This window comes from Clavelina lepadiformis, chromosome 9 (genome assembly GCF_947623445.1).
Source record: "Clavelina lepadiformis chromosome 9, kaClaLepa1.1, whole genome shotgun sequence".
Lineage (NCBI taxonomy): Eukaryota > Metazoa > Chordata > Ascidiacea > Aplousobranchia > Clavelinidae > Clavelina > Clavelina lepadiformis.
The window spans coordinates 10185543-10210593 of NC_135248.1; the positions used below are offsets into that span (position 1 = coordinate 10185543).

General features: G+C 35.9%; 2 protein-coding genes across 3 annotated transcripts; both read right to left on the reverse strand.

Annotated features, from left to right (window-relative positions):
- Positions 1-964: 964 nt before the first annotated feature.
- Positions 965-4399, reverse strand: LOC143471359 (chymotrypsinogen B-like). The gene is made up of 10 exons (XM_076969821.1): positions 4217-4399; positions 3821-3972; positions 3524-3690; positions 3331-3431; positions 3077-3240; positions 2434-2555; positions 1949-2146; positions 1769-1869; positions 1582-1697; positions 965-1394 (listed from the first exon to the last, which is right to left on the reverse strand). Exons 1-10 carry the CDS (start codon positions 4287-4289, stop codon positions 1167-1169), a joined length of 1422 nt encoding a protein of 473 aa, XP_076825936.1. The 5' UTR covers positions 4290-4399; the 3' UTR covers positions 965-1166.
- A 1946-nt stretch (positions 4400-6345) lies between these two features.
- Positions 6346-21782, reverse strand: LOC143471072 (putative vesicular acetylcholine transporter-B). Of its 2 annotated transcripts, XM_076969418.1 has the most exons (17): positions 21668-21782; positions 15523-15594; positions 14739-14951; positions 13159-13277; positions 12890-12943; positions 12589-12769; positions 11901-12078; positions 11570-11714; positions 11006-11128; positions 10709-10807; positions 10317-10472; positions 9999-10149; positions 9683-9793; positions 9493-9582; positions 9170-9392; positions 8742-8924; positions 6346-7973 (listed from the first exon to the last, which is right to left on the reverse strand). In XM_076969418.1, the coding sequence occupies exons 2-17, from the start codon at positions 15592-15594 to the stop codon at positions 7792-7794; spliced, it is 2280 nt and encodes a 759-aa protein (XP_076825533.1). In that variant the 5' UTR covers positions 21668-21782; the 3' UTR covers positions 6346-7791. The 2 variants fall into 2 exon arrangements, with proteins under 2 accessions (XP_076825533.1, XP_076825534.1); XM_076969419.1 differs by lacking the exons at positions 6346-7973; positions 8742-8924; positions 9170-9392; ... (11 more) ...; positions 14739-14951; positions 15523-15594 and adding an exon at positions 17630-20689.
- Between the last annotated feature and the right edge of the window lie 3269 nt (positions 21783-25051).

Genomic DNA, 25051 nt, shown 5'->3' on the forward strand with positions numbered 1-25051 from the left:
TATATATAACCTTAAGAAAAATTTTTTAAACCGCATAACCCCATGTGTACAAGAATGTATTTGAAGATTTAAAATTCTTCCGGGTGCCGTGTTTATAGAAATGATGACGACAAAGTTTGAAGACGAAAATTGAGTTTACGAAACTAATTTTTACATTTGTATCGACGAAATGTAATTAGATGTACATGTCTAATCTGAAAACTAAAGTTTTTAGACAGCAGAACGTAATAGACAACATAAAAACATGATTTTTAGAGAAAAGTACTAAAATTATGCGCTAAAATGAAAATTTTGGTCGTTTGATGTACTGTTTTGTTTTATAGAGTTGAACGTTACTATTAATTACAAATTGTTGATAAGTTAGTTGCGGTATTTGTTGTCCATCTCGGAAATGGTGGTGACGTAAGCGCTATAGTATTTATACTTTAAAACTTATGGGTTTGCCTTCTTGTCTGGTATCATGATATATTTGCAAAATTCAATTGAGACAAAATTCTAGCCAAATTTGTTTGTTCCTGCTTCTTAATTACTATATACTAATTATACTGAGTTAACACGGTTCAGTCATTATCAACTTTGTAAGCAAAAGTGGAATATTTTACAGGCTCAAAATTAGACATAGCATAATTAGCATACAGAGAAATTAGACATAGCTAGTGTTATTTTTAGTTTATAAAAGTTATTTACTTTTGAAGTTAACTGCATACGCCTAAACTGAAATGTTAAATTTTTGAATTCAATCTCGTACTGTAATATGAATATATCTGCTCTTAGCCTCACTTATTTCAAGTTATTTGTATTACTTGCGTGGAAATTATTTATCATGGGTGTACATGATGTGATTGAACGATTAGCTGTGTGAATAACAAAAGCACAGTTATGAAAAACATATAAGGTAAAGTTTATCAACAATTATTTTCAATGGGCTTATATTTTAAATGCAACATGATTTTTACCAACACTCTTTCTCTGTATAAGTGATTTTAATAGCAAAATATACAACAAATGACAACACAATATCATTTAATTTCATTTCATGCCAAAGAGGCCAGCAGAAATAATGTCAAACAATATGGCAATAATTTGACGTCAAATAACGTGAAAATCAGACAGTTGAAAAATTGAAGTAGGTACAATGTACATAAATGTCTGGCGCCTTTAAAACGTTAAAATCTTGGTTTCGGACAAACTGGGTGTTTGTTGATTTTTGGCTGCAGTTCCATTACCATGTACAACCACCTGATATAGCGAGATAGGCGAGTGTACACGCCGGGCTTTGCGGAAAATCCACATTTGACACCCCAGCTTGTAATGCCCCACAACACCGTTTTTTCACCATCAAAACACATCAGAGGACCTCCGCTGTCTCCTTGGCACGTATCTGTACATTCTCCCTGTAAACAATCTTGCTGTTAGAACAGAAAATGAAAAACTTGGCGCTTAATTGGAGTATGAAGGGCTGTGAGTGAGGAAAAGGTAAACTTATTAATACAGTAGCCTATATTTAGTTAACGATTTTAGGAAAACCCAGAACTCCCAACTTATATTTTCCAATATACTTCATGAAAACAAAACGCTTACCGAAGCGCACATCATAACATGAGGATCGTAGTCGTCACCGTACGCAGTATGACAAGTTCGATATTGTTGAATAATCACCTTTGCCTTCTGCAAGCAAGGAGGATATTGGTTGACATCTAAAGCAAAAATAGTTGAAAAACCTGCCAAGTAGCTTTATGTAACTTAACGTTAAAAACAAATGATTTACACTGCGTGTAATTTGAAGCTCCCCAGCCGGTTACCACGCACTCCTCCCCTGTCAGGAACTGGCTTGCCCTTCTCGGCAAACAGGCGGCGCGAACAAACGTCCTGTTAACACAAATCCCTGAGTAATTTAGGCAAAAGTTACTATCCGGAAAAAGTTGAGCTGTGGAAAAACAAGATATACCCGTCGGTTTTCACACAAGTCTTCAGCCTTATCAAGGCAACGTCGTTTAGCGCAGCTTCTCTCGACTGAAATTCATCATGTATATAGACGGCCATGAGCTCAATATCTTGGGAATTTTCGTATCTCGGGTCAGCGCTGTACGTAAACCCCTCTCTGTTGTAAAAATCGCCAACACGGACTACTAATCTTTTTAAAGCGCTGTAAAAACAAGGAACTCAAGTTTTATACGAGCAAAAACCTTGAATTAAACCAACACAGCGCTTTTACTTTTTGCTGTTCATAAACAAAGTGTCGGTAGTTAACTTTAACAATATTTACCCGCTAAAACATCGCCTTAAGAATCGAATTATATAGCGCTATAGTGTGAGAAAAATAGAACATTCCACTCCGGCAGTCAGTGAATATTTCCCAAATCTAACAAACTGTTGACTATGAACTAGCACAAGACTATAGCACAGCACAAAGCAATAGCAATCGATGTCAACCTTGATGACGTTGATAAAAAGCAATGTGCTGCTGTCACCACCCAACAACTTCCTACGAGCGTTCCACCACACAAGTGTGGGTTGTCTGTGCTGGAATATTCTGGCTTTCTCCTGATTGAAACCTGAAACAGTAAATAGTATTATAACGTTTGCAAATATTCCAAGCTTTTTTAAACGTTTTTATCGTCGTTGTTTTAATAAAGCATCCCAACAGCATCGGGCAATGGTTCTCAACCTTTTATTGTTCGTGGCTCCCTTACAGTGACCCTCAAAATCCGTGGCCATTAATAAAAAATGTAGATTGTTGGTCGCAAAACACTTTGTATTTCACTAGTGCATGTGCAGTAGTATTCGCACCGCTAATTTTGCACAGCAAATACAAACACGTGAGAAACTTGTCCAGTTTTGCCTCGTTTTCTCCTACAGCTACACTATAGAACAGTAGTGACGCATCTCTACGTGGCCCGTGTAGAACGCCCTCATGGCCCCCAGTTGAGAAACCCTAGCATAGAGTGTCCTCAAACATAAAAACTAGTGCAACAAGCAAGTGGGGTGTTTAAACAGCGAAATGGTTGTTGCAAAAGATACATAAGACCTTACTACTTTTAACCTATCATTAACCAAACACAGATATCTCACTCACTTGCCATGGGAAAATACCCGGTTTTGCATTACTCCCACCTATTATGCGACAATCAGCAGACTGGTCTTGGCGTGGTGTCCGCCTTGGGCAAAAATTAGGAACGCCGATGTTAGGCTCTGCACCGTTTTGGTACTGTCCACAACCTTCTTGTTGAATACGACTAACTAAAACCATGATATACGTTAACGCACCTATTCTTCTATTAGAGAAAAAGAAACATGCAGTTTTCTCACGATAAACTATAACATACGTACATAAATCGTCATCGGTAAGTTTTGTCAAGCTCGTTGTCCTTGCAGATCCGTATACCCGAATGGTTTTTATAAAACTGATTTTGTGCTCTGACCTGGTAAGTCTATTTCGAACAAGTAACAAGCAAATAATTTTAGAACATAAACGAATAAAGGAAAACGACAACCTTGTTAACTACAAGATGACAAAACTTACAAGTGGTTAAATATCAGTTTGCTGTTGAGATATACTTCCAGGCTGTCTCTTAAGGCACGTATAATAAATGAAAATGTTTTGTTTGGCGCTATAATTTGCTTTCCTAAATTACAATAGCTCCTTCTGGTCATGCGGCCATATTTGTCAGACGCGCGGTTGATTGCAATCTGTTTATAAATTAGACTATTTACAACCAACTGACAAAAGTGTATGTTAGAACAACTGCCTTTTGAAGCACTATGTCATATAGTTTTATGTTAGTATCGCAACTTTTTTGAATTCAAATTTTGCACTTACCCTGTTTCGAAAACCATGAATCTCTAAGTTCATTACGATGTATTGTCTGCTGTCAATTAAGGAAATAAAGCGAATACTTGCCGCCTTTCTAAGATTCGAAATTTTTCCAGTCCATTCAGTTAGGTCATTAGTGACCAAGCCGTCCAAGTTAACTGCAAAAGAAAAACTCCAAAGTTTAAGAAATCTGATCTTGTGCTAAATCTGACGTTTTCAAAGATAGTAATGGTTTGTAGATGATAAGTTACATAGTTATTGTCAACAGAGTTCTGGTTTTTTGGGTATTAGTAAACGTGTATAAGAAGCAACACAAAAAATAAGCAAATATATTACTGACTTTAACAAAAACTACGATGAAAACTTATATGCATTGCTGAAGGTTCACTGCACAACGCTTACTTGCAGAATTCACTTGATGCTGTGCGCAGGAAGCATAGATTAAAATTGACAGGGTCCAAAGCCAGCATATCATAGTAAATTTTTATAATGTTTTCTAGCTTAAATTCTGAAGTTCTAAAAACGCTCGATTTGAATGACTTTATAACGGCTGCACAGTACTAAACTGGAATAAAATTCAACCATGAGATACCTTTTAGTAACATTTTACAAATGAAAAAAACAATTAGGCCTGGTCCGGAAATTAACAGTCCACAAAGCATTAAAGGTCCATCATCTGCTCAACAGACTGCGAAATCTAAAAGTTATCGCTTATTAAGCACTTGTATCTGAAAATTAATGATTTAAATTTTACCCCGATTAAGATACAAACTCCCCACATATTTCCGTCTTTAGTATCACCGTAATAGGCCGGTTTGTTATTCCCTTGCAAACAAAATTTTTGTTTCAAGCCTACACGCTTCCTGGACCATGTTATGAACCGCAAATATTTTTGTTTATTACAACGCTCTCTAAAATCACGAAGGCGACCATTATAAACAAGATTTAATTTTAGGTTACTCTGAATTATAGGGCCATTACTGTTAGTAGCTTGCCATGCCAACAAAAATCCGCCCACGTATACTTTGTGTAAGCTGTTTTCTTTTATCCGCGCTAAAGTAAATACGATTTTCGTTACAGATCCTGCAAGTTATTGATTGGTTTCCTAAAATTAAAATTGCGGTTTGTAGACCATGAAAGTTTTTGCTCTTTGCCCTTATTTTAAGTGTACTTCGTGCTTTGTACAAACGGGCAAAGCGTGCAACATGGACTGCACACTGACCACTAGGATACTATAATAGATTACATATAAAAGATAACGTAAAAACATAATGTAGGTATACCGGAATTATACTGATGCTAATCACAGATCACTGCCCTTTTCAAACTATGTTTTTTATTGGGGCCTTATACGAGGACTGCTACTTTTTCTGAACACAGGTCTTGACAAACGTTTTGGTACCTAACGTAACGAAAGAATATCAAATATTAGGTGCATCTTCGAGTCAATTTTGTGCTTTAGTTTTGCTCAATTTAGCAGAATTACGCGTAAACATATTTGTTTAGGCATAATTCAGCTTGACTATATCTTACTGAAGCTGTTTTTGCTGTTTAGCAAAATTGTGTTGTTTACGAATTAACCATTGGACCAAGTTTGATAAATGAAGGTTTCTGTTTTAGCTTAACACTGACTGATGACTAAACCCTTCATATTGATATTACCTATCTGGTTTATCTCAAAGTCTTTTTCCTATCACTGCTGTAATTTCCTGTGATTGAAATAGACCAATGCGTTTATCATTATTGAACAGAAGTTGAAATACGTAACGCCTACTGATATCTGCATGCCTTTGAAATTCTTGGTGTTATTGCTTCCTATGTTGGCCGTGTCGTTTCTTTTAAGGCTTGCTGGTGAAAACTTTTTCTCTTTTTTTTCTGAAAGCAAGGCTTCCACTATTTCACTGGAATAAATCATGCGTTTGAACCTACTCTTCACAGTTCCTTGTTGACCTAACTTTAATGTTTCAACATAGTAACCGAAACCTAGCCTAAGTCTACCTACTAAACTAAATCTAACTCCAATAAAACCTTAAATAGCTAAAATAAACTGTTTGTATACCTATTCTCCTAACCTAACCGCCTATACCTTTAACAACAGGCCATGTGACCTTCATAAGGAGAAATAGTCATTACGAATCAGCAAGTGCTAATTTCTTTGCGAATTGCTCACTATGTAATTTGTATGTTGGTCGCGACAGCTCCTTCAGAACACTAAATATTGCTCTTTAATTTGTCGCCACAAGTATTATCACCACTATTTTTTTATTAAACGCGGTTAAACATTTAACGTATGTAAAGCATATTAATATAACATTAATTTGCGTTAAGATTACAATTCGCAGACAAACAATAACAGAACGACTGACGATGGTCGTATTTGCTGATTCGGAAATATATTTTCGTTTTCTCTTTACTGAGCCGGAAGATTTTGGTAAGCCGATCCACAACATCTGACGACCAAAACATGACATTGCGTTCACCATTACTAATCATTGCGTTCTATTTTAATCACCCATGTAGTTATAACTTATAGGTGACTTGTACGTGATGTAAGGATTTATCAGGTAACATAATAGTATTACACCATTCAAACACTTCGCTAGACGAAAAGGAAGAATAAAGATATTCTCATCTTTATTTTTAACCTTCGTATTTCGCGCAAAAATCGAAATTGAAACTGTTTGTCATATTAGAAACTTGTAACTAAATGATTTGTGACGTGAGTTTACTACAAGGTGAACGTCTGAGGCGCTTAAACTGCACTGTATACAATACGTTTAAGTTTGCAATAAGCTTCACGAATCCTTTTTTCGTGTGTGTCACTTGTGTCAACTCTTATGACATCATAAAATTCCATTCGTCTTTTGTCTCGTTTTCACTATGATGTCACATTTAAACTCGATCACTTCTACTTTTCACTTGGCAAGGTGTGTGCAAAGCGATCCACTTAGCTAAAGCACATTGGAAGATATTTAAATTTAGAAAATAGAAAAAGATAGGCTCATCAGTTCTATAAACTTTCCGATTACAAATATTCCGAAGAGAACTGAAACCCAAGAATGAAAATAACAAGGTTAAATTTATATTTCTTGTTATGTTGGCGTAACAATCTTAAATATACAGCATTGCGCTTCAAGAAATTCACCAGCGTTCAGGTCAACGAGAAACGTTAACAAGAGAATTTTACTCGACGGTTAAGGTAATGATCATGACATGTACGTCACTAATATAACACTAAAAATTAATAGAAAAAGTTTCGAAAGAAACACTTCATTTTGCAGGTATGTATCTATGTAGAGTACATACACCGCTGAAGCACAGGTGTCAACGTCAATAAATTGTGTAAGCCAATTGAGGTTGAGGGCATGGTGACGTCAGCAACCTATGTGGTTTTACTTCCGCAGGTAGTATTGAGCGAGTCCTAAGGATGTAATCAATGCAGAGCAGGTAACTCTTCAAAAGATTATTTCTTTGGGAAATTAAAAAACACGTGATTCGTTAAGAGTTTGAAGAATGAAGGATTTGAAAGGACGGTAACAAGAGCAGAAGCGATGAAAGAGATTTCTATAAAACCGAGAAAAATAAATACAATATAAAATATAAATATCAAGGGTTATACAACGTTATTGCATGCAATATATTCAATGATGGAGGTTTGGTAAAATAACAATGGCATCACAGCAACATAAATCGCACCAAATAAGTGGACTCAATGATAGTAAAAAAGTTAGACGTCAAAAGTTTAAAATAAGTTAAACAGTGTTATAAATAAAAAAGCACAACAGTAAATCACGTACTTAGCAATTGTTTACAAACATCTGAAAACAATGAAGGATGCCCTAATTAACTGTTAAATAAATACTTTACAAAATGGTATAACCTGACAATCACAAATACAAACGCGATGATAAATTAGAATGTCAATGTAGCTTACACTAGATTTGATGAAAAGGTGATTCAGTAAATCCCTATTAGAATTACTGTTGCGTCTCTGTGGCCTGACGAATAAGGCTTAATAAATCGGCCGGGATTACTAGATCGTTTAGTGTCGCGTCCGTCGTTTGATTCAGAGGCCTGTTGATTGCGACATCGCTACATCTTCGATCAAGTTTCTTTTGTGGAGAAACTGGAATAGCTGAGAGAGTGGACAAACGATGAACTGAACACATAAATGCACCATATTAGCCTATTTCGTTCTTTGTCCGTGTCTTTAAAACTTTGTACGCTTGCCGTTTTTTACTTTGCTGGCAACTGATTTGTACTTTAAATTTGTTTCAGGTCTGTTACATTCACTCCTTTATACAACACACACGTATATCTTTCAATTTCGAAATGCGTTGTCTTACAAAGTGCTCCTCAAACCGTGCGTCGCGAGTCGATATTATACAGGTGTGTCACAGTGAAATCTGAACATATACGTTTTTTCCTTAGGAGAAGACTTTAAACTATTTCGGTAAAATACAGAACGATTGGCAAAGCGGAATACAACACACCTTGCAGTAATAAACTCGTATCTTATTTACGCAAAACATTTCTTTGCACAACCTAAAATTTTGGTGAGGGTAAAGCTTTATCTTCTTTTCCCTAAATAGGCTAATAGATGACGCAAACGGGGCCCGTCCAAAAGGATAACAACCCAAAATAGTAGTAAACAATAAGTTCGAGTTGTTCTTTGAAATTATCAGCCAAACATATGGCGAACATACTTACAACAAGTATTTTTTAACAAGCCACAACAGGCAACATCTTATTGAAAAAACATTTTTTATTCTATGTATAGTTTTAGATATATGATTAGATAGTTGAGGTGTGTCAACGAAACTGCAATTTTTCTAAGTTTGTCGAGAGTGGAAAGGCTGCAGAGCAATGGCCTAAGATAAGGTATCGAAACTTTATCATCGCGTTACTACTATGGTATAAAAATTACGTGTTCTTGGTTGTCTCGAGTTTGTAAAGCTCTTCTGGCGTAGAAAGCTTCTTTGTTTAGCCTCTTTTTCCGTTTTCTGTTGTTCTTCTTCGTTTTCTCGAAGATTATCATCGTCCTCTACCGAGCATGAGCGTGTGTGCAGCCTACGATGTAGGGGCAAATTGCTTGGGGCACTAATGGTTTCTACGATAGAATCAGACATTAAAAATTAAAAGCAAATTTGTAAAGCAGTATAAAAAATTAGACTAATGCTCTTCACCTTCAAGTGAAAACAAATACTCTGTACGTCATGCGAGTTATAGTAAACTTTAATACAACATTAACCTAAAACAACTAACACAGCACATTAATAAATAATTATTCAGTAATCAACTAACCACCGATTCCATTTAGCCAGAAAAGTACAACACCTATATTGAAAAACCTACCTAAACTCGACGACCGTCGTTGGTTCCACAACAGACAGATGTTGGCCATGATCTTCAACGATTCGCCCAGAGCAGTTACAAACTTTTTAGAGTTTGTGCTCTGACAGCTCTTGAAGGAAGATACACAAAACACAATCGAGTCGTTATGAGGATTGTAAGAAACCCCATACCCGTCCGGTACCACAGCGCCGTAGCACATAAAAGAATCCGTGTTTGTCGGAATCTGAGAAAGTAGAACATCTGTGGTGCAAGACCAAGCGTGCAATAAATATACCTTTGTTGTTTATAGAGGTTTAGTTATAAATTAAGCTTTGGAAACATACCTGGCTTGTGGATAATTGAAAATAATTGCAAAGTGAATAAGACGGATCAGCGAAAATATCAGGTACACCGAGCCCCATCTCTTCAGCCATCTACATCAATCAAACAAAACAAGTTTTTAACGACTATGAATCATCCCAAAAGCGTCCGCAGCCGTAAATTTATGACTGCTGTCAAGATAGTTACTGTGACCTTTCTTAAGCCAAGCAAGTGACAATCAATTCCATGCCCAGTGATGGCAGCGATTGTAAAATCAGTTTGTGCTTTTATCGCTCTCCGCAACAGTATCATCTTCTTTGCGTCCTAAAGAACGCAACCAATCTTACTGTATGCCATAAGAGCCATTTTAAAAACAAAAAAAAATATTTCTTTTTATGTTGGGAAATTCTGTTTAAATAAACTATATCTGCCTTTTCTGCCATATTACATCGACTGCATAACTATAAAATCAACTTCGACTTCGTTTGCGAAGAACTTGCAACTAAATGCAAGTCAAGGCTTAGGTTACCATTGTTATTTTTCCAGAGTCGTCCAGGTTGGTAAAACTCTTGGCAAAATCAAGCACTTGTACAGTGGCAGCCCGAATGTTATCCACTCTTCCCTTTCGAAAACGTCGCGTTGAGGCGCTTTCGTAAGTCGAGACGAGATGTCCGTAAAGACTGAAATTCAAACGTTTTAGACTATACGTAGAGTTCGGTGCAATACGACAATGAAGAGCGCAGGCTCTGATCATTCTTCGTTTTTAATTATGGTAGAAAGAAATGTGAAAAATATTACAATCGATGGAGAGCTGATTGATGAAATGTTTTAAATTTGCATAAATTACTTGTAGTATGTCAATTGCAATGCCACTTGTACGTATGCATCTGGGCTCATATTCTGGATTTTTATGAATTCCTTTCCATATTCTTTAAAGCGAAATATTTCTATGTCCAAATTTTCTGAAACGAAGCTCGAGTTGGACTTTGCAGCTTCCAAAAACCTTCAAGTTTTCATAAACAATGCAACGATAACTCACAGTATAGATTACATAAAGCAAAAGCTACATAGATTCAAAGATTTGTTAATAAGGTAACTTATCAAGCTATAACATTTTATGCATTACACAAATTGTTCTTCGTCATGAACAACAGGGTTTAAAGTTGAATAAGACAAAAAAAATTAAAATTCGTGACGTAACAATTGGTAGTGAAGAAATTTTAGATTACGTCCACTTGCCCTGAAACTTCCCGATCAATTTCCCACTTGAGCCGCAACGGAATTGGTAGTTCCCGGGATGAAGTAGATCGGTACAATCCTTTCTTCTCTCGCATTGTCCTGGAAAGATAGACGTTCATCTTTCAATGAGCAGAAGTTATGTATATCGCTTATGCCCTTTAAAATGCTACCAGCGCTTGCTGCTGGGATGTGTTAAAATTATCTCATGATTACAAGACGTATCGAACCTACTGTACAACTTGAAAAATATCCATAAATACACGTTTATGTTCTCTTTGAATTACCCTTAATACTAACATGTATTTTAGCAAATGTTCGATGAGAGCTATGACAGCAATGCCTTCAGATGCTGAGTGTTCATATGATAGCCCTATTGTGCCATCTGGTGTTACAACGAGCTGTATTGTCTTGTCGTACCACCTGCACAATATATCGTGAGATATTTACTTTTATATTCTAAGCTTTAAATCAAAAACAAGAAAACAAAACGATCGGGAACAAGAGAAACTCTTAGTATAAAGACTGTTTTGCATATAAATGATAAATCTTGCAAATAGGACCACTTACAATTTGTACACAATGTACTGTATATAGCCTATACCAGAATAATCTAGTTAGACCTACCCACTTAAGAAATAAAAACGAAAAAATTGAGACTATTAATAATTACAGTGCTCTCAGACTAGGCTTTTGAAAGTTTAATTCGTTTAATTTGAAAGTTTTGGGAAGAGCATTAAATAAAGTATGCCAGCATTTACATGATAATTTCGTACAGTTTGCTTCTTATAACGTGGCATTTACAATTCCGGCGATGCATGAAGCATGACAATAACTAATGTAATTAAATTCTTCCAAAATTACCTGTTGCAACTATTATGTTCGGGTCCGCAACCATGAAGCATGTGATGTGCCATCGCCAGGTCACTATCGGCATTTGTTGTCCTGTCAAAGCAGAGAACGAAAACGCATCGTTCCATAGCATCTAACGAAGTCCGGTTAACTAGATCTATAAGCGATAATAACAAAATGCTTACACAAAGAAATAGCGTTTTTGTTGTTTAATGCAGGTGACTGATCTATAGGTCGCTTTTTTGTTTTTAGCTACACATATCAATTTATTTCTCACATTCACCGCTAAAGTAAGTCATAAATATGTGGTAATTATCTTACATCATACTTGTATTCTACTGACCTGTTATTAAGATATTTCTTGCCTCAGACCATTCGCTTCTATTCATTGAAGTCAGCACGCCTACGGGAGGTTCTTCGACCTCTTCGGACTTAGCCATTTGCATTATTCTCTCAAACTGAACCGCAAAGTCCGCTTCGGTGAGCCGATATGAGCCCAGAGCTACCGGTACAGAGAAGAACTGCAACACAAGAGAAAATAGTTCTCAATTCCAATCGTCTATGCTTTCACTGTAGGCGTTGGAACAAGAATACCTAACCTGAAATGAAATATCAGATAATAATGTTCAGTATACTTAAATCATTAAATAATTAATTTGAGAGAATAAACTTAAAACCCGTCAAATATACTGGAATAGTTTATTCTAAGCACATGTTAACACAATAACTTTACTTTCGTTTAAGGCGTTTTTTGTCGTCATAATGAACATATATGTTTTGTTTTCTTTTAACAAGCTCCACGCATATGCGCCTGACCGTTAAATAGTTTTGTAGACAACAAGTGCTCGTTTTTGATTTGTTGCCCCGAAACTCTCTAGTTTTCAATCTATTTGTGTATAGTTTATGGTTTTATAACAAGATGTATCGGACTATAACAATATCAGTTTTTTTGTTCAAAGTGTATAGTACTGCATTCGCCATCAAACTCTATTGTTGCCATGAAAGTATTGGTATCAACTTGTGATTCAAACCTGATTGTTGCAAGCGACAATAATATGGTCTGGCTCGTCGACTGATAACGATTTGAATGTGACCAACTTGTCTTGGCCGAAGCCTGGCAGTCGATAAGACCTTAACAACCTGTAATACTGCTCCATACATAGCGATTGACCAGCCAACTGACCCCTGGCTATGTCTTCCGGAAGCGCACGGCTACTCAAAAATGCAGTAAAAGATGCAAAATCGTAGTATCTAAGGTGTAAGTGCAGTTTATGTTTTTATGTAAGAAAAAAATTTGTGCGAATACTCGTTGTTCTCTAGCTCGTTACTTACGCGTCCAGAATAATTTTGAAATCTAGAAGTCCAGCTGTCAACTTGGCACCATACCTAAATAAAAAGTTGTAAACGATGGTTATTTTGTCTAAATGTTACTTTGTTTCTGTCAGCCCTAATTAAGTAATCACTGTGCATTTTGGTACAGCAGACGCGCCCTCTAAAAAATATAAAAAAGCTGTGGACAAAATAGTGCAATTATAATACAATCGCATTTTCGTAAACATCAAGAATATTAACCGATAAATGTAACTATATACAGCTAATACCTGATCATACTTCCTGTGTCAGAAAATTCTTGTTTAGGAAGTACCATGCCAGGATTGGAATTGATAGGTAGAGGGGCCCTGCAGTCAAGGTACATGTCCTTCAACCACCACTCGCTTGCCTAAACAGGAAACGTATTTTAATCAGAATGAAAGTTAACATAATTGTTGAATTTTAATGGCAATAAATGAACTCTATATTTAAAACAAACACCAACCATAAACAAAAGATATCCAAAGTTATTAATTTGTGTTTATGACACGTAATTAAATTCCGTAAATGTGTAACGTTGTTTTCCTGTTACGCTTGATTTCTCGCTCCGCGGTCTTGTCTGCCTTCAGCCGGAAGCACTGGTCGATCGATTTGGCTGTGCCTATAGTCTGTTGCCACAACGAGTGATCATTCTACCAATACCAGTGCTGCTGGCAGACGTGCCTTGTTTTTATCGTTTTCTGTACAATCGGATATAGTGAGCTGCGGGTCTGTTTTCACCAGCAACTGGACATGCCCTTGACCGGAGCTTACTTGTTTAATAACTGATTACATGCAAATCGTAACGAGAATAACGATTTTAATGACGTAAGTAACTCCCGAAATAACGGTTGACTTCGCCGAAGCCCACGTCGTCCTATTCATCACCCAGATGTCGAAACGTATTAATTGTTTATTTGTGTTATGCTGTTTTTGTGTCATTGGCTATTTTTTCTATGTTTTGCGTTTTAAATAACACAGTCCCAAGTATGATTCTACTTTATCTCGAATCCGTTTACACACGGCCTATTTTATCCATCAATCCCACCGTTTTATATTTCTATAACTTTTGTGGTGTTATTGGCATGAAGCATATGAACTGTCCCTCATCGATACAATTTATTGTGTTTGTGCTATTGTGCTGGTATAGTCATCTTATGTTTAAATTTCTTTTACAACAAGTTATTTTTAATTTTGCTTAGGTTTGTAATGAAATGTTTGTGTTTACATTATCTGTATATAAATGCTGTGCCTTGAATTTCGTTTTTTTTTATTGCTGTGATAATAATCGTAATTTCTGTCACTAGTGCACCATTTTGCAGTGTTTGTAAAGAATCGTTTTTGTGAACCTTGGTTACGTGGCCCACTATAATTTACGTAGTCGAAAGGGTTTTCTTAAAATTCACAAATTCATCAGGGTAACAAAAGTAGTGGCTGTTGCTTTGTGATTGCCTTGCAGTTTGTCGTGGTATTTGCCGTATGTGTGGCCTATATAATCAGCATGCCAAATGATGTCGTTCAAATTCAAACGATGCCGAATCGAAATTTATTGGAGGGGAGGAACATAACGTTGTTTTCCTGTTACGCTTTGTTGACGTTCCGCGGCCTTGTCTGCCTCCGGCCGGAAGCACTGGTCAATTAGGCTGCGCCTTGTCTGTTGCTACAACGAGTGATCATTCTACCGATACAAGTACTGCTGGTAGACGTGCCTTTGTTTTACCGTTCGCAATACAATCGGATATAGTGAGCTGCAGGTCTATTCGAACCAGCAATAGGAAAAGCCGGTAACAAATGTATTCATGTGATTAGGTTGCTTGTATTGATATCTTACCCAGTTTTCCTTGGTTTGAGCAAATTCGAGAAGTTTTTCTTGCACTTTCGGTCCCAATCCATCGGAACGTCCAAAAGAATCGACAATGCTTTTAGTAATGGAAAATTGTGTTTCATTCACCAGCGGTTTCACGCAATGCAAATATTGTTGAAGTGTTTCCTGAAGATCAGGAATAGGAAGTTGCGGGAGACGAACTTTTTCATTTTCGTCTTTCTGAAAATAATGTTAGTGTGTCGTTAAATAATTAATTCAAAGAGAAGAAAAATAAAACTTCACCAAGTTTCATAAAGCCAGCTTTTGCAAATATTTAACGTACTGTATACCGAAGCAGGATTGCAAACGGGCCTCATGTTGTTAACCCAAACCCGAAAATTTCTTTGAGATCCGAATTAGGCCAAAAAGTTAAATTTACTGAATAAATGAAAGTCATTTTTGATGCCATTCTTTTACTGTCATTATCTTCTAAGTTGCCCTAGCTCTCTGCGGGAGGATTTTAACACTTTGTGCACATGTAAATTTGTATAAAGAAAGTAAAATTACGACGCAGATATGGCAGAGTGTGAGTATAAATTCGGGCCCCAATCTGGGCCGAATTTTTTTCAAACTTAAGCCCGAACCCGAACCCGAAAAGCTCGTTCCGACTTACAATTCTATACCGAAGATAGAAATTTTATTTCATTGAAAGCTATATTATATTACTATATTATTAACTGTATAACTATATTTCGATTGACAAAGGTACTTTACAAGACACTTACAACAAAGGGTGGAGGACAACACTTACCTCATTAAAACTTTCTTGACTTATCCGTTTTGTGCTTCTTCGTCTGAATGTAGCTGCATCAGTTGCTGGCATCTTGGATCGAAAGACAGTTGAATGTTTGATAAATGTATTCAAAATTGAAGTTTAGTTATTATTGTTGCATGTCAACGTTGTAGCGATAGTCACCAATCAAGAAACAAAAGGTTTTACTTTGATCAGTTTTACTGTTATCCTGCGTTCTTACGGTTTGTGATTCCTAAAAGTGTCTTGAAAATTTGAAAACATGTCTTGCTATTTTCCAGAAAAAAAGGTTGATTGTGACTTTTACCAAAATGAAATTTTCCGTTCTTTCAAACTTCGTTTTTAAAAGTTGCAATGATTCGGTAACTTTCTCAGGGGTGCTTGTGAAACCACTGTATACAGTATCATTAGTTATCTTAGTAGAAAACGTCTGTCCCTTTTTAGCAATGATATGTTGAACAACATGCTTGCGCAATTGCATAATTCATTGGTTCAAATTGTATACAACAAGACAATGCCTTAAAAAAAAACTAAAATTCATCATCGTAATCTTCAAAAGAGTTTATAGAAATCTACAGATATTATGTTGGTCGGACATTTCTTGGGACGCAACACTTTGAAAACAATCAATATTTTCAACTTTTATTAAATAATGACGTCATGGCTTACAATGAAATGCCGAGCCTCTTTCTGGATTGCTCTTCATGAAATTAGCAGAGGAAAGTCAACGAAAATAAACGGATAATGCAGCTCACCGATGCAATTTATCCTTCTTTCCCAGCTATTTTTAGTGATGACATTTACTACTGTATATGTATTACTTCTAAAACAAGAATAGAAAAAAGCCACAATGCTTTCTCAATGATTTTTCGTTTGCAATTTAGCGTCGACGTTAACCTAAGACCGTAAGCAAATTCGAAATTCAGTTGCGATATGTTTGTTATGGGCATACACTTAGAAAAATAGCTTTATAACGAAATATTTCCCCGTTTTAGGAAGTAGGACGCTTTTTTATTTCTTTCGGCCTTTTCCAACAAAAACACTTCCACCTAAATTACTTGATTAATGATTTCAGTAGGGAAATGTTATCCGGTTTAATTTTCCTGTCAGGTTCAATTTAGTGCCAGAACAATAGAAACAACAGTTCCAGCAAAAGCAAGCAAACAAAGAAATTATCTTGCGAACCCAGAACAAAAAATTATACCCTTGTTGGTATACTTTTTGAGCTATTTTACGGTCAGTCAAATCGATAAATATGTTTATAATAGTTTAAAAATATTGATCGATTAATTATAATAACAATAAAGATATTTAATCTTGTTTTTTTACATGACTATAACCTACTAAAAAGAGATATTTTAGAGATAGTCGACACCAAGTAGTATGGCTTGCAAATCACATTTTGCAATTGTACAACTTGTTATTCAACATTTCATGGCAAGAGTGTGTAACAGTATTCAGCACTTGGTCATTGTTGTCTTGCACAAAATGGCATCATTGGTGTGAATAACTTGATATGTTTTTGCTTAATCGACATTATTATAAAGATTTAAAGCATCTTTATAATGAAGATATTTTACATAAATTTGATATCACGAAGTTAAACATTAACACGTTATAAAATTCATAATGTTTACTATTCGAAAATTTCCTTTGCACAGATTATTTGCTCCAAGTTCAACTAAGGCAAAAAATCGTAGAAAAGTTAAGCGCTTAGGCCTATATAGCTCAATACACTTGGTTTGCTTAGGAGGCAATTTTTAAAGTGATATTGGATTCTTTGCTCATGAATAATTGATGAAATCTTGCCAAGATTGGCGGCGGAGAAAAACGGTCGATAGTATATTTTATAGCTAGTTTGACAAGAACGTGTTTTTCTTTTCCGTACCAGAGGTGATTAATTAACAAGACGATTGATATATTAATAATTCAAATCGGAATAATATGAATGTCTTTATGTTTTCATTGGATTACTATCTGAAAGTATGAATATAGTCGTATATACAATATATTGTGATGGACAACTTACTGCTGTGTAAAGGGGTTGTTTTACATTCGTTTGAAAGCTAGAAAGATTTGTTCCAAAATCTTTGACAGAGAGCACTTCATTCTTGGTATTTACCATCCTTTCGTATGTTTTAAAACTAGCCCACAATCAGATTGAAATTTTCTCTAAACTTTGACAGTAACAGTATTATAACTACATATGTTTGGCAAAGTACAGTAGCCGATACTATTACGATGTTTCCGGCATAAGCTGGCGGCGCAAAATTGTAACATTTCGATTTTATGAATTATTAAAGTGTTCTGGCAACTTCAGACAAATACCCTTTAAACAGGAGCTTGTTAGCGTATTTAAAACATTGTTTTGGGAATATAAACATGTATCATTTCTCGTAAAACATGATGTATGTGACAAGCAAACCAGGGTACATTTTTTCAGCATTAGTTTGCTGATGTCGACCAAATATTTTTGACACATGGCTTGATTTAAAATTATGTAAAACCAAAGTAAAAAGCTTGCTGAAACCTGCATGTCTATCAAAATAATTTCATTGCTAATAAATAGAACATATCTGCACCCTATCGTAGGGACATATAGTAGAAAGAATTGTTCACATAGTAACTGATATGAATCTAAAACGGATATAAATCATTGACAAAAACCGTGTTTCGTTTTGTGCGAACTATATTTGTAAGGTTGCTGTTTTTGACAACATCAAAAACTAGAGTCACAGATATTTTAACAACAAATGCTTAAAGTAGTTAATGGCGGGGTTTATACTACGTTTAGCGTTATAAAAGTAAACAAACTTTGCAACATCCCTTTAGCAACACTTCATTTACTTCACTTCACTTCATATACTGAAACTTTACATAAAGAGTTGAAATGTTACGTGCGCCAAGCAACAAATTAATGATATTATTAATTATGTAATAGTTAATATGTGTCGATATATTAAAAAGGTTATTAAGTTTTTTATAATTATTTCATTTTTTATTCGACATCTGACGAATGTCGGTTGGGACTTTCAAAGAGCGGGTTATGAAATCCCACACCGTTTTCATCCGCGAAATGTTTGAGTTCACCTCGGCTTAAAGATGTCTGGGAGGGAAAGCTCTTCCTAGCTGATTTCTTGATGATCAGTGCTTCCACTTCACCGTTTAACTTTGTCGTGCTGTAAAGCTCTACGGTCGCTTGGGCATCAAGAAGATCGTGTTGTTTTACCAACGATGCCTTTCTGGGCCGAGGACGAGGCGCTATTGATGTTTCTACAATTTTGTCTTCATTTGCAACCATTCCAGTATCGGTTAATTTTTCAATATCAGTATGTCCGTTTTGTGAAGGTATTTTGTGAATTAGGGAGCATCCTGAGGCGGTATCTTTGTCGATAGCCTCGCTGGAGGTGACTGAACTCTTTCGACGGTGATGAACCACGCAGACAGATTCCGACTCCTTGTCAGATTTTCGACTCGTGGAACTTTCAATCTCTTCATGAACACTTTCTCCGTTGAGCAGAGTCACTCGTTCGCCTCTGTCTGGGGTCCAGTCGTAAACTTCACGCAGAAATAATAGCAACGGACAAAACATCATATTCAACAAACCGATACCAATGTTCATTTTCAAATACCCCAGTACGTGGACAGTTTGTCCCGCCAAGATGGGACCAAGAGAGTAAGCAACAGAGTACGATATGTCGGCAATCGCATATACACTTCCGTAAACACTAGTGTGACGAACATCGACAAGAAAAGCTAAAGTAGGCAGCAGTGCAGTGTCAATCAGGGCTATGCCAAAGCACAAAACGGCTAAGGGTAGCATTAGCATCACGAATGATTTGCATGTAGGCACGGCAACCGTTGAAACGCCAATCAAAACGAGTCCAAGTGCTCCATAAAGCCATTGATAGCGAAAGTATTTAGTGGAAAGGTATACTGTTACACAGACCCCAATAACATGTGGTAGAAAGGCTGGTAACCACACTAAACCTATTTTCCACTTTGAAGCGTTCATTGTATCTTCCATCCACTTTGCTATGGTTGGTTCAAGGAACGCCAAAGGAAAATTTGCAATCGTCAAAGAAATTGCAATGACGGCAATATAAGGATCAACAAAGAGCTTGTAAATGGGTGTACCCACCGGGACATTTCCATCTTTTGCCTTTTGCTCGTCTGATGCAGGAATCTGGACCAGGAGCAGAAGTAAAGCATCCATCATACAAATACTTGCTAGAATGAGAAAAGGCCATTCTTTTCCGGCAAACTCGCACAAAACTCCCCCGAACGGAGGAGCAACCAGACTTCCGAATGAGATAAAAGCAAGAGCTATTCCAAGTGCTTTTGACCTCTCCGCTTCGTCGTGATATCTATCAGCTATAAGACCAAGGGAAGCGGTATCGGCAAGCGCAGATCCAAGTCCTTGCATACTTCGAGCAAGAAAAAGGAGGCCTAAACTCTCAGCACATGCAAATAAACTAGTCGATATGAACATCACCATTAAGCCGAGGGTTAACGGTGTTATGTAACCGACCCTATCAATAAAAGTGCCCGTGAAAGGGTTTGCCATTAGCTGGACAATAGCCTTCGACGCGAACAAAACACCTGTTAATGCATCTTCATTCCCTTCGTACGGCTGGGGAGGTTTTATATCGGGAAATATCGACTTACTTTTCTGGAAGGATTTTGTCATAAGCTGAGTGAACGTGCTTGAAGAATTTTGAAGTAGAAAGCTTTCGTCACCATCCATGTCAGCAGAAAACCCTTGCATTGCTATAGTTGCGTTATGGTGTGGCGGCGATGCTGTGGTGGTTAAATTTTCATTTTTAGTCGTTTTAAAATATTCGGTAATGATTGGTACTATGACCATGTAAAGCATGTTGTCCAAAAGAAGAGCGACACAAACTATGAAAAGAATCAAACGTTTTTGGGACTTGGTGTCACTGATTCGATTGCGTATTGGGGCGCACAGATCCCGAAGCGTCTTTATGCCTTTGTATACAAAGGTGTACACCAAACCACGGAAACGACATGTGGCTTCCATTTTGCTTCTTCACATTTACCAATCAGATGAAAATATTTGAAATTGAACTCTTTTGTATGGCTTTTGCAGAACTGGAAAACATGCGTCGGAAAGATAACTGATTTGCAGTCGCTTGTTTTGTTTCACCTGCAAAAGGCAAAAACACAAATGAGTCATAGTAGATTGTGCGCTAATTATTTTAAAAACATAGTTTGCAAGTTTTAGCCCCGAAAACTCATTTGTGTCAATGCCTTTAGCAGCCATTCACTTATAAACTTATAACATATGAAAATATTCATGTGTTCTATAAAGCGTTATTAATATAATTTTTAAGTATAGGGACCAGCACTGTTTTCAGAGAAAAACCGACAATCCACTACCAGATAACTGAGAAAAAAGCGGATGCCTACAGAATGGTGCAGGATATAAAACCTAGAGTTATTGTACAACTGGCTTTCCAGACTGACAGGCCATGCGGCTGAGCGTTATGTTGCTAGTCTGGGAGCCACAGATTGATCCTTTTTGTTTAATTCAATTGATAGCGAAAATCGGAAAAATCAATATTATAACGCGCAGGTACGGCAGTTGACTTATATCGGGCGTTTTGTGACGGAAAACTTTGCAACTCTACAAACTGGTAACAGCTATATAATCTTTCCAAGCTTTCTGGTTAAGTTTGATTCCAATATTTTTATCGAAAACTTGTCACTAGTTTCCATGGCAACACGTAAATATAACTACCCGGAAAAATGTTACAGAACAAAGGATAAAAGCACAAAAACAAAAAATGTGTAAGTAATTCAATTTTTTGGGATAATTTTGGGTTTAAGTGGGTTTTGATAGTATAGTGTTAGTATAAAATTCAAGAAACTGTATCAAAATTACGAGATCAAGATTTTTTATTTTTATTTTGGATGGTTTTAATCATTTCTGCTTTGTTGTTAAAGTGGAGATTTGTCTTTACAGTATTTTGTTCCCAAATATCAATTTTTTTTAAATATAAGCAAAAATAACTTGCAATTAAAACCACACAAATTTCAAAAAAATATGATCTACTGTAAAAACCACACAACAAAAAATTGAATAAGCCTAGAAAGTATAGACTTCTTATTAAATATTATTTACTTTTGCTTGATGTATTCGATGTGGCAAAGTACAGCACTGAACGCTGTAATCCAGCAATTGAGAAAAATCCAGTGCAAATATCTTTGTTTTTAAAGCAATGTCGCCTTAATTTTCTGTCGACAAAAAAGCATTTTTTATTACCACTAATTTCCACCACGAAACATAAAAATATTTTTATAATTTAGCTACAGTGTTTAATGTTATAATGCTAAATCGGTTTAGATAGCTGCATCACGCTTTTGCAAACGAACACGTATGATAAGATGCAAATATCAAATCAAAAGTCATAAAATTTATCAAATCCATGTGATCTCAAAAATCTCAAGTTACAAAATGTATAATTATTTTTTAGATATTTGTTGTGGATATCGTGCTATTCTCTACACTGTGCTACAAAGTTACAACTCGACTTTAAAATCTTAATTGATAAATAAAATAATCTGACACATATAAAAGTCTGACACAATAATCTAACATATTAAGCCAAAGTCACAAAACGTTTTAACCAAATCCTTTATTTATGACGTAGATCATCAAAATAAAACTACATTCGTTTCTGACAAACATATCTGTGCTGCTTGGTCAATATAAAGGTAATCTGATCACGTGCTGAACTTTTTTCACCTTGAGTCGCTTTTTGGTTTTACTTCGTAAAGCGACTTCACTTTGGTCGTGACGCAATGCTTAATCAGGTAATTAAGCAATTTTTCTACCAATTCAAAGATTTTCCGACTTAATGCATTTTTTGCGAATTGATACGTACAATACACCTAAATCTTATCAAACCGCGGTTGCTTCAAAATATAAAAGCATTCTGTAGAAAAACGTTATTCAAAAGTCACAATATTTTTATCAGGGTAGTTATTTAGACTGTATTCTAAAACTTTTACGAGCGTTTTGAAGCAACAATGGATCATAACAAAATAAAACGTTCTCCATTTTTCATTTCTTGGCCTAATTAAGTTTGTATGTCAAACTTCTCAAGGTTAATTATTTACGCTGTCTCCAGAGGGTGAAGAAAGTATTTAGTAAAATTAAAACTAGAAGCTGGGGAAAAAAAGAACAACTTTGTCCGATCATAAAATCTTTTCTAAGCTATTGAGTGTCAGTTGCACTGTACTTTCGTCGCTAAAACCATATCAATCAACATAATAGTAATTTCTCCTTTTTATCGCAGAAGGGTTGCTCAGTATTGATTTTACACGTCACACATATGCTGTTGCATGTATATGGTGGTGGGCCTTTTTGGCCCTATTTAGAGACTATAGTTGTTTCTCACTTTCACGTAACAAACGTTCAAGATTGGGGAAGTATTTTCCTAACTTATCCATACAGCAAAATATTGAGATTCTTACAGCCACATGTATACAGTAAAAGTAATTGATCAAAATATTAATATAACATCCACGTTCTATTAATGGGTTACGTTGATGCTTACACTAAGTTATACCGTAAGCCTACGTGCACAAATTTCGTCTTCCAATCCACCGAATTAAGAGGTTTACACGAGTAACTTAACATTGTCATTCTCTGTTATATTAATTGACAATGGCACCCTTAACGTGATTGATTCAATTTAGAAAAGTGTCTGGTGCTCATCTCAACCCCCAAAGCAATTAACATAAAAATTGTGATCGGTAGCAACTGTCCGTTTAATCAGATTTTTATGCACAGGATGTCACTCGACGCCAAAAACACGAAACTCTCTTTTCTGTTATTTGTCTAACCTGACATTTGGGAATAGGAATGTCGATAAAATGGAATATAATTGAAAGGAATACTGAAAATAGAAATTTTGCCAGAATTCGCAAATAACTTTCGTCAAATTGCGGATATTGACTTAAATTTTAAAGTTGTAAAGTTTCAATTGTTTTTGCTTATATGTTAGTCAAAATTTGAATCTTTTTTTCTTTAAAGTTTAAACGATTACACGTAATTCGGTTTGCTATGTTACAATTACTTTGTATAGCTTCAGATATTGTTGTGATAATTATTATACCTCAAGTAAAATAAGGTAACTACCTAACATGCATTACACATTGTTTAGCCTGATAAAAAACATAACTTTCTTTTTGAGATACGTGATTGCAACGTTTAGTTTGATCATTGAATGAGCTGAGCTAAAGTATACGGTGCAAACCCTTACGCAAGGATTAAAAATCATGCTCACTAACAATTAAACAACAACAAACAAACGGCAGAAGACATTAATACAATAACTTTAGAAGTGGTAAATAGGTACAGCCACCAAACACAATACGCACAGCAATGTTAGTATATTAAAACAAATTTGATTGATGAAAACACACCACACAAAATGCGCACGAAGAAAATTGTACATCAAGAAAAAGAGAAGATTGACGTAGAAATCTGGATCAACCTTTCCACTTGTCTGATAAAATATCTCTGTTCCTTTGGGAGGGACCTCTCATTGGGAATGTCGAAGTGACACACTTTCTCCATTAGTCGTTATGCGACTGCGCAATGTGGGCGTTCGTCGCCGTTATCGTAGCGTTGCTGACGTCGTCATTCTTGCACAATTATCACTCAATAGCAATTGATAAAAAATTTTCTTTTATTACCCTTTTATGCTTAGTTTAATATGTAAGATCTTTGTATAATGCCCTCGTCAAAAAAGTAGCTGTGTGAGAATTTTTCGATCAAGATTCATTTCATTTACTGTTTTATGCCATACTAACTATATAGCCATAGGTTTGGTAGTACTCTAGTAGCGGTATGTATAGATCTATGGGCGTATCCATTCAGACACCTTTTAGCAAGCACTAGCCAAATTATTCATTAAACTAGTCATTGATTGGCTTAAAATCGAGCGTAACAGCGATCAGCTAACCTAAGTTTCCCGGTGCGGCAAATGCGGTTGTCGATTATCTAACTAAGTTATAGCATTAAAATATTCATTTTGTGGAAACTTCTTGCAATTCTGCGTGAAATGCGTCATAGCGCGAATCGATAATATCGCGTTTAAGGTTTTCTTCACATCTTTATTGCGTTTCAGCGAGCACAAATTTGTTTTTGGTTGGAGTCATGTTGCAGCATGTTGTCTGGAAATAACAAAACTTATTTAGCGTCTTTAAAGTTTTTACTTAACTATCTTGTATACGTTAAATATTCAGAAAATGCAGACCACTCAATTTATTCTTACGAGTTATCATATACTTCTAATTTAATCGATACGCACACCAACTTAAAATCATCTTAACGTTATGCAACAAAGTTAGGTTTAGAGCTTATTATGACCAATTACAATCAATCGCTTGTATGTCAGGAATTATTAGATGCACAGTGTGCTCACCCAGGTGCATCTTACAGATGATCCATAACATCAGATCAGCCCATTTTCACAGTCTTTCTTTCTTAGCACTT

Excerpts from the sequence above, each read along its gene's own strand:
- LOC143471072 (XM_076969418.1), bottom strand. The coding sequence starts at position 15,594 with ATGCCAGCAACTGATGCAGCTACATTCAGACGAAGAAGCACAAAACGG. Across the intron at positions 10,473-10,708 it reads ATTGATCGGGAAGTTTCAGG|GTTTTTGGAAGCTGCAAAGT; the intron begins GCAAGTGGACGT and ends GAAAACTTGAAG. Across the intron at positions 7,974-8,741 it reads CTCGAGACAACCAAGAACAC|TTCATCGTTTGTCCACTCTC; the intron begins GTAATTTTTATA and ends TTATGTGTTCAG.
- LOC143471359 (XM_076969821.1), bottom strand. The coding sequence starts at position 4,289 with ATGATATGCTGGCTTTGGACCCTGTCAATTTTAATCTATGCTTCCTGC. Across the intron at positions 3,241-3,330 it reads ACTTACCGATGACGATTTAT|TTAGTCGTATTCAACAAGAA; the intron begins GTACGTATGTTA and ends TCATGGTTTTAG. Across the intron at positions 1,395-1,581 it reads ATGTTATGATGTGCGCTTCG|GGAGAATGTACAGATACGTG; the intron begins GTAAGCGTTTTG and ends GATTGTTTACAG.